Here is a 9979-nt window from a genome sequence, read left to right on the forward strand (position 1 = left end):
AGTTTATATAGGGAAATAACACTTTTGGGTATATTTTATCCATTTTCAGCAGAAAATTACTCAAACTTAGCCAGAATCATCTGTGGTGAATGAGGGTATTACATTGTAAAATTGGGATTCCTTCCCCATCCACAGGGGCTAGGGTGGGGCCCCAAAGGGAACATTTGTCAATATTTTAAAATTCTTATCCTTTGATGACATGACAAGTATCGTATTTCACTTAGTTTACATGCCGATTTCCACATCACATCTAAACAATAAATAAAGCTACCAGTACCTATGATGTTATTTCATTGCCCTGTCCTGTAGTGTTATTTTATTTACTTAAATGTTATTTCATTTTCATTGCCCTGTCCTGTAGTGTTATTTTCTTATTGCAATGCAGGCAATAGTGAATCCTTAGATCTCCTGCGTGAATATTCATCGAGGAATGTCAAAACACAGGTCCATGTTACAGGTGGCATAAATTAGGTTACCGTCCCGCAGATTACACACATGTAGCAAGTAAAGCATTTATGCTCCGGGGCTGTCACACAGGTAATGTTCCGGGGCTGTCACACAGGTAAGACATCTGCATCAGGACATTAATGCGTGTGGCTTGTTAATGAAATTTACCTTTTTTAATAAATCATATTCTATATTCTTACGTTAATATTCATATTAAACCGTATTTCGTTCATTGCCCTGTTGCGCTAGCTATAAATACATGTATCATCTTGTAGGTCACCGTATCTGCGGATGTTCTATATATATGTATATGAAAGCTTTATTAGCTCACCTGGTCTGAAGGACCAAGGTGAGCTTATGCCATACCGTTGCGTCCGTCGTCCGTCCGTCTGTACGTCAACAATTTCTTTAAACGACTTCTTCTTCTTAACCACTGATTGGAATTTAACTAAGTTTGACTGGAAGCATCCCTAGGTGGTGGGGATTCAAAATTGTACAAATGATGGGGCTGACCCCCCAGGGGGCCGAGGGGCAGGGCTAAAAGGGGTCAATTTGGCTATATTGCTTTAAGCGACTTCTTCTCTGGAACTAAAAAGTGGATATCAACCATATTTGACTGGAAGCATCCCTAGGTGGTGGGGATTCAAAATTGTACAAATGATGGGGCTGACCCCCCAGGGGGCTGAGGGGCAGGGCTAAAAGGGGTCAATTTGGCTATATTGCTTTAAGCGACTTCTTCTCTGGAACTAAAAAGTGGATATCAACCATATTTGACTGGAAGCATCCCTAGGTGGTGGGGATTCAAAATTGTACAAATGGTGGGGCTGACCCCCCAGGGGGCTGAGGGGCGGGGCAAAAAGGGGGCAATTTGGCTATATTGCTACAAACGACTTCTTCTGTAGAACTATGCCATGGATATCAACTATATTTGACTGGAAGCATCCCTAGGTGGTGGGGATTCAAAATTGTACAAATGGTGGGGCTGACCCCCCAGGGGGCTGAGGGGCGGGGCCAAAAGGGGGCAATTTGGCTATATTGCTTTAAGCGACTTCTTCTCTGGAACTAAGAAATGGATATCAACCATATTTGACTGGAAGCATCCCTAGGTGGTGGGGATTCAAAATTGTACAAATGGTGGGGCTGACCCCCCAGGGGGCTGAGGGGCGGGGCCAAAAGGGGGCAATTTGGCTATATTGCTTTAAGCGACTTCTTCTCTGGAACTAAGAAATGGATATCAACCATATTTGACTGGAAGCATCCCTAGGTGGTGGGGATTCAAAATTGTACAAATGGTGGGGCTGACCCCCCAGGGGGCTGAGGGGCGGGGCAAAAAGGGGGCAATTTGGCTATATTGCTTTAAGCGACTTCTTCTCTGGAACTAAGAGATGGATATCAACCATATTTGACTGGAAGCATCCCTAGGTGGTGGAGATTCAAAATTGTACAAATGGTTGGGCTGACCCCCCAGGGGGCTGAGGGGCGGGGCCAAAAAGGGTTATTTGGCTATATTGCTTTAAGCGACTTCTTCTGCAGAACTATGCCATGGATATTGATCATATTTGGTCGGAAACATTCATGGGAGGCAGGGATTCAAAATTGTACAAATGGTGGGGCTGACCCCCCGGGCTAAGGGGTGGGGCCAAAAAAGTGTATTACTTGGAAATAGTTGAGATCCCCACCATATAACCATGGTATACAATTGCTGAGTATAAAGAGAAGATTGCTCATTTGATTCCAGGATGGCACTAGGGTCTGGCCCCGCCCTTGGAGACATAGTCCCTGGGCCATAACTTTAAAACTGTTGAGATCCCCACCCCAAAACTATATATACAAATGCTGGGCATAAAGAGACGAATGCAGTCATGATATCAGAATAGACCCTGGGGTCTGACCGAACCCCTAGGGACCTAGTTTCTTAGTCACAGCTTGGAAACAGCTGAGAGCCCCACCCTAAAACCGTATATACAATTGCTGAGTATAAAAAGATGATTGCACATATGCTTCCAGGATGGCCTTAGGGACTGCCCCACACTTGGAGACTTAACCCCTGGGTCATAACTTTGAAATGGTTAAGATCCCTACCCCAAAACTATATATACAATTGTTGGGCATAAAGAGACGAATGCAGTCATGATATTAGAATTGACCCCAGGGTCTGCCCCACCTTTGCAGACTTAACCCCTGGGTCATAACTTTGAAACGGTTGAGATCCCCACCCCAAAACTATATATACAAATGCTGGGCAAAAAGAGACAAATGCAGTCACAATATTATAATTGATCCTTGGGTCTGGCCACAACCCTAGGGACCTAGTTTTTGAGTCAAAGCTTGGAAACAGTTGAGATCCCTACCCCATAACCATACATAAAATTGCTGGGCATGACAAAATCTAATACAGTTATGCTACAAGGATTGGCATTGGGGTCTGGCATATTCCCTTGATCTCATTTTGAGAATATTTTGCCATGATTGCTAAGGTATCCAGGTGAGCGATACAGGCCCTCTGGGCCTCTTGTTTAAATTCGGTATAGTTACAAACGACAAAACATAAACTCTAATGCGCTTTTAACCGAATGTAGCTTTCAGGGCCTTGTCGGTAAAGTTATGCTTTCCTTTCGAAGAAATATCAATAACTTTACACTGACTGACCTTCCATTTCTGTTTTAGCATTGACATCTTAAATCACTTAATAGACCTACAAATTGTACGTTACTGATGTCCATACCCCTGCGAGAGGAGAGCTGTTAAAAACAGTCAAACGAAATGTCAACAATTTGTCACAATTTTATGTTAAATAGACTAAGAAGAAAATAAAGCTAACTTTTCGTTTGAAGACCAGACGCCATGGCGGAGTGTTTACCTGTACATGAATTGGGTGGCGTGCTAAAGATGTTGTATACACATTTACCTGACTCTATGGCTGTGAGTATTGATTACAGAAGCACTAAATATCAGGGGAAAACTACCATCTTTGTGTGTATATATATAATTCAGTATAGCTCTATCTTATCTGATATGACACTAACACGCTTCAGTGGCGTTGTTCACCAGTGCAGTGCTGTATGAGGCCATAAATGAAAGTCTCCTGCAAAATCGGGTGTTTCTTCTGCTTGTAGCCCCAATCTCAACATCTGGGGTATAGATGTTCTGGGGGTTTTCCTACTTATTCTCAGTGTTTTTCGAGACATCTGTTTTCGAATGACTTTGAGTGTTTCGAGGACACTGAACCGTGTGAAAAACGTGCGGATGCTAATGGGTGTTGTAAGCCGTTGGCATTTCACAATCTGATGTGTTCTTTACTGTCTTCTTATATCTAAGAGCAAAGTTATTCCGCGAAAGTAATTGTTGTCGACAGTAATAGATAACGAGAGCTGTATGTGTGTGTTACCCTGCAGGTGTACAGCCCAGTGGAGCTGGTGTCACGCGGACTGAGCGGATATGTCGTGTATGTCGACAGGTTTCCAAACATCAGCGCTGTATTAGTGATGCCAGACGATGCAGGCTTCCATGTAATAAGTATTGGATGTAACAGTGGAAATAAATGTCATTTGCAATAAAAACAATTATAAAAGTATACAACATTTGACATACGTCATGTCTAACTGGAATGAACATGTACATATACAGTTTACACAATCAATGCCTCATTTATCAAAATAATTATGAGAAATATGCGGAGGATATCTTTTCAGAAACTACCAGCCTTATCCACCTGGTTAATACCTCAATGTGTATGTATACATGCGTGTGTGATGAAGATGTATTTTGTTCTGTTTTTCTTAAAAGTGTCATCTCACCTCAAGTAACTGCTCATCAAGGCGGAAATTATCAGTACATCGGTAGTTATCCTCAGGTTATAAACGCTTCCCTCACAACTGCAAGAACTAAGCAAAGAAGGCAACACTCCAGACATCCACGCTTCAAACACAACTACAACAACTTAGCCGAGTAGGCAACACTCCTGACATCCACGCCTCTACACAACTACAACAACTAAGCCGAGTAGGCAACACTCCAGACATCCACGCTTCAAACACAACTACAACAACTAAGCCGAGTAGGCAACACTCCAGACATCCACGCCTCTACACAACTACAACAACTTAGTCGAGTAGGCAACACTCCAGACATCCACGCTTCTACACAACTACAACAACTAAGCCGAGTAGGCAACACTCCAGACATCCACGCTTCAAACACAATTACAACATCTTAGCCGAGTATGCAACACTCCAGACATCCACGCTTCTACACAACTAAAACAACTTAGCCGAGTAGGCAACCCTCCAGACATCCACGCTTCAAACACAATTACAACAACTAAGCCGAGTAGGCAACACTCCCGACATCCACGCTTCTACACAACTTCAACAACTTAGCCGAGAGGGCAACACTCCAGACATCCACGCCTCTACACAACTACAACAACTTAGCCGAGTAGGCAACACACCAGACATCCACGCTTCTACACAACTAAAACAACTTAGCCGAGTAGGCAACCCTCCAGACATCCACGCCTCTACACAACTACAACAATTTAGCCGAGTGGGCAACACTCCAGACATCCACCCTTATACACAACTACAACAACTAAGCCGAGTGGGCAACACCCCAGACATCCACGCTTCTACACAACTACAACAACTAAGCCGAGTAGGCAACACTCCAGACATCCACGCCTCTACACAACTACAACAACTTAGCCGAGTAGGCAACACACCAGACATCCACGCTTCTACACAACTACAACAACTTAGCCGGGCAGGCAACACTCCAGACATCCACGCTTCAAACACAACTACAACATCTTAGCCGAGTATGCAACACTCCAGACATCCACGCTTCTATACAACTACAACAACTTAGCCGCGTAGGCAACACTCCAGACATCCACGCTTCTACACAATTACAACAACTTAGCCGAGTAGGCAACACACCAGACATCCACGCTTCTACACAACTAAAACAACTTAGCCGAGTAGGCAACCCTCCAGACATCCACGCTTCAAACACAACTACAACATCTTAGCCGAGTATGCAACACTCCAGACATCCACGCTTCTACACAACTTCAACAACTTAGCCGAGAGGGCAACACTCCAGACATCCACGCTTCAAACACAATTACAACAACTTAGCCGAGTGGGCAACACTCCAAACATCCACGCCTCTACACAACTACAACAACCTTAAAGCTAAATCAACAAATAAACACAACTGACTCAATATTTAAATGGAGATAGAAACTTATGTTATTACAGTTTTCTCTTTAATTAACAAATTGACGCAGTAACTTACCGCTGTTTGATCCGGTAATTCCTTTCTAGACATGCAGTATCTAATGTACCAATGTTATAGAGTAGTCCTTTGTCGCTTACGGTCAATATTATTTTTTTCATCTTTCAGAGTTCAGACCACGAGAAAAGTGTTTTTCTGTTCTCCCTTCCCCACTCGGATATTCAGTCTTTACTAGACATGTCTGGATTGCTGAAACAGGAAAACATCACTTTTTGCGGTGCGTAGTGTCGTTAGATTGGCTGAAGTCCGGTTATTGTTTATTATCAAAATCAATCTAGTTCTACGCACAGGGACAAAATATATCAAAAAGTACAAGGTCAAAAATATCAAATCATCAATACATAGGGCCAGTGTATAAATATAGAAACAAATTATACCTAAGCATCAAATACGTTTGGAAGAAGGTTATTTGGATAATTGCAATAAAAAAATTCACAAAATGTCTAATACTAGTTTGTTAATTTTGAATTGCCCATGTCGATAAATCTTAAAACTCCCTTCACAGAAAACTGCAAGAGTGTCGACAGTTATTTTTATAAAATGGATATTTCATATTTATGATTATGTAATAAACAGTCTAATAAACATTTAAATAGGGCTATTGTTTTTCGCGTTCAAACATTTCTTTGTCGTCCTGGCTGATTTCTTGTTTCCTGGCTGCCCGAGAAAGAAAACCGGTATTGGTCTCATCCAAATTAAATATCTCAGGGAGACCCGTCTAGGTTTTTCCGTCACTCAGTTCTCTTACGACAAGCTTTCAGCAATATCCTGCTTGAGTTGACGGAAGTAAGCAAATGGATCAAACTCACCGAGGCGTATCGTTCTATTTTCAAATATGGTCTGACACCCCAAACATCTACTGTTCGTTATTATGTGGTATGTTAATTTAGAGAATGATCTACAATGAACACTGATGTAAAACTAGATTTGTGTTTGCTACGAATCCTTCAAATATTTATATTCATATTCGCTTTTTCTGTCACTCGACAAAATTCGACTTCAGTTTGCCAATCATGGATTGTCATTGGGTCTTTCTCCCCCTACTTATGATGTTGAATTGCCGCATTTGATTAAGTTTCCAAGAGCTTGCTGATAACATAATGATGTCCGTGATAGATGCCGACTGCTGACAGACAAACTTATAACACTGGGTTTCCGTGATAGATGTCGACTGCTGACAGACAAACTTATAACACTGGGTTTCCGTGATAGATGTCGACTACTGACTGACAAACTTACAACACAGGGTTTCGAGTGGTTGTGAAGATCGTTCAAGCTATTGCCTATATTTGCGATATTGAGGTCGGGTTTTTAGTGTTCTCTTTAGTGTATCTTGTTATTTCGTAGTCACTACTCCGGATCTCGCTTTGGTTTTCCTTTTGACCTAGATTTACATGAGGGGTTAAGTCGATAAAGCATAGGACGCTTACCCTTTTCGAAACAACCTTTTCTTGTAGGAATCTATCATTTTCGTTCATACTAGTTTGATCGAATTTAATTGTTGTAAATAAATAAACAAAAATAAAGTTTATATCTATATTTATATATCCCTTTGGTATACTTATTTATGTTTAATTATCAATTTTCTCTGTATTCATATAAGTAAAATATATCTTTTGTTACAGTTGTTTGGGAAGATGTATATGAAAAAGTGAAGGGTGTTATCACAAGTTGGCAAGCCTCACCATTTACAGAATTAGCATCTTCTGGAAGTGCCGTTTACTATACAGACAATGTTCCTGAAATTCCGTATTTACATTTATTTTCTACACATTTTTTAATCGTTCTTACTACGCAATGTAAATACATTATTATAAGTGGGGTCTTATTTCGTGTAGTATATTTTATTGTTAAAAAAAAATGAAAAATAGTATCTAGGTGTTTCCCACACAGTTCTGATGCCTCCTGAATCCTGACATTTTCTGCCTTTCTGATAATAATATTTGTTACATTACTTAAACGTAAATGTTAGTATTATCATTTAGATATTTAATTAATATTCGAGATGTTTCCCTGCTTTTGTATTTATCATATTTCATGTCGAAATGTTCAAAGTACTATAATTGACAATAACAATGAGAAAAATACATAAGTTTATACAACCATTGGTATAAATTAACATGTTTGTGAGATGTCATAATTCCGACTTTCTAACTTGTAAAACGACCTATAGATGTAGTCCTGTCCTAATGGATAACGACTTAAACGATCCTGTCTCGTGTATAACGGCATAGCTCTGACGTTATAACAAGTAAGTAAGCTGTCACAACGATATCACTCTAAGATACCGCAAGCTGTAACTATGGCATAACTAATTCGTTATAACACAGCTATGCTGGTATTACACGATCGTATATTGTAAGTAGACATATGTATTCTCTGTGGCTCTTATATGCGGCTGTACATATATGACGTTTGTTGCAGTGACCTACCAGGCGGCTATACAACCAGATCCCTCGTCCCTACTGATTATGAAATGATCATTACTGGTGTAGAGTATAAAAAGGCGAATTACGTAAAAAGTGTGAAGCGAATCCTGGCGATGGGGACTCTGAGTGTTGGGGTGGAGGACGAAGGATCTAAGACACTGGTAGCCTGGTCCCTACAACAGCTGTACGGTTACCTGGGAATGACCTTCGTCCAACCAGAACACAGGAACAAAGGTCTGGGCAAATACGTCACGACTAGGCTAGCAAGAATGATGATTGACAAGAATGGTTTCTGCATGGCTGCTATAGGAGGACAGAATACTCCGTCTATAAGCATGCACTTAAAGCTGGGCTTTACACGGATGAACCGGTTGTTTTACTCTGGACTATTTCGAGCTACGGGGTTCACAACAGGCTCTAATGTCGCCATAATGAGCTGCTCATGACTGCTGGTTTTGATACTTGTATTATTATGTAACAGTTAAAAGGTACTTGTCACACAAGCAATATGCTTGTGGTCCTGTAGTTAATAACAAATTATATTGTTACGACATTTATTGACAATTTACACAAGACATGAAGTAGATAATAAGGACATGGCAATGAGGCTGCAATCTGAAATCAATCAGTACAGCGCCGGACGATACCTATAGAACGCACCCAAATGTGTCTCCATTACTCATAATCAATCCGCTAGAGTATCAACTAATAGGAGGAGATATCGATATGTTAGGATTATACATTGTTAGGTAATTATTTCAGCCCCTTAAAATTGCCTACTGCACTAAAACAATAACCCTATGTATTGATAATTAATTTGAAAATGCCACATGTGACTTCAAATGTCCTTGTATTTTCTATAGATCAAATAAATAACGGATCATACTGTACGTGATCAGTGCATTGCGAAACTCACTGAATCAGACATTGTGTCCTTGCTACTGTCGTGGATTCCTAATTGTCCGAGACGTTGATACTTCCCCAATTAACATGTACAAAATATTCTCTTTATTTTTCAACAAGTTTTATCAACTTTTAATCATTCTTGTGCGTTAATGTGAAGGAAACCGGAGTAGCCGGAGAAAACCATTTGGTCGGGTAAGTGCCCCAATTCCTTTATCACGTCGTATCAGGGAGTCGAGCCACGGCCGCCTTGGTGAAATGCGCGGGTGCTATTCACAGGTGACTCCGACCACTTTTAAATTGAATGTTAATGTCATAGGAGTGTATTACTAAATGGAAATAGGAAGTACATCCCTAGTTGAGAATCCGATGTAGGGAGACAGTATCACAATTTCCGCATTATCTAATGTTTAATATTAAAGTGATGAATAGTGTATGCTTATTATTGACAGAACAGTGTGTTCTTTCAATATTAGGGTATTGCAAAGCAATCCAGGCATTAATTCAGTTGTTTTTTAATCAATGAATCACATGTGTCCATTTTTCTGTACTTCAGAAACCGGCTACCTATTTCACTACTGTGAAGTTTTTCAAGAACGATAACTCTTGCATGCAATTACTATGTGTATATGCTTTTATTATAAAATGTCAATTTTTAATCGTTTATAGATAATTAATTGTACACAATTTCAGCATTTATGAAATTGATATACATTAATGCAATACTTATCTATGTTAGTATCATTTTTATTGACATTATTTTGCAAAAAATTGTGTTTAAATTTTTATTTCAAAATTCACTCCTTTATACATAAATTTCCTTTTAAAATCCTTAAAATTCTGACAACCTATTTTTTTTCTTTGGTAGAGATTTTTTTTTACTTCAAAGCAATATAACTACA

The 9979-nt window shown here is 40.1% G+C and overlaps 1 protein-coding gene across 5 annotated transcripts; it reads left to right on the forward strand.

Annotated features, from left to right (window-relative positions):
• Nucleotides 1–490: 490 nt before the first annotated feature.
• On the forward strand, nucleotides 491–9459 carry LOC110441387. 5 transcript variants are annotated; one of them, XM_021484506.1, is made up of 6 exons: nucleotides 491–562; nucleotides 3246–3369; nucleotides 3843–3956; nucleotides 5854–5962; nucleotides 7371–7494; nucleotides 8170–9459. In XM_021484506.1, the coding sequence occupies exons 2-6, from the start codon at nucleotides 3292–3294 to the stop codon at nucleotides 8618–8620; spliced, it is 876 nt and encodes a 291-aa protein (XP_021340181.1). In that variant the 5' UTR covers nucleotides 491–562; nucleotides 3246–3291; the 3' UTR covers nucleotides 8621–9459. The 5 variants fall into 5 exon arrangements, with proteins under 5 accessions (XP_021340181.1, XP_021340179.1, XP_021340184.1 ...); XM_021484504.1 differs by having other exon boundaries at nucleotides 514–562; nucleotides 3282–3369; XM_021484508.1 differs by having other exon boundaries at nucleotides 520–537.
• The last annotated feature ends 520 nt before the right edge of the window (nucleotides 9460–9979 follow it).

Source organism: Mizuhopecten yessoensis, unplaced genomic scaffold, assembly GCF_002113885.1.
Source record: "Mizuhopecten yessoensis strain PY_sf001 unplaced genomic scaffold, ASM211388v2 scaffold715921, whole genome shotgun sequence".
Lineage (NCBI taxonomy): Eukaryota > Metazoa > Mollusca > Bivalvia > Pectinida > Pectinidae > Mizuhopecten > Mizuhopecten yessoensis.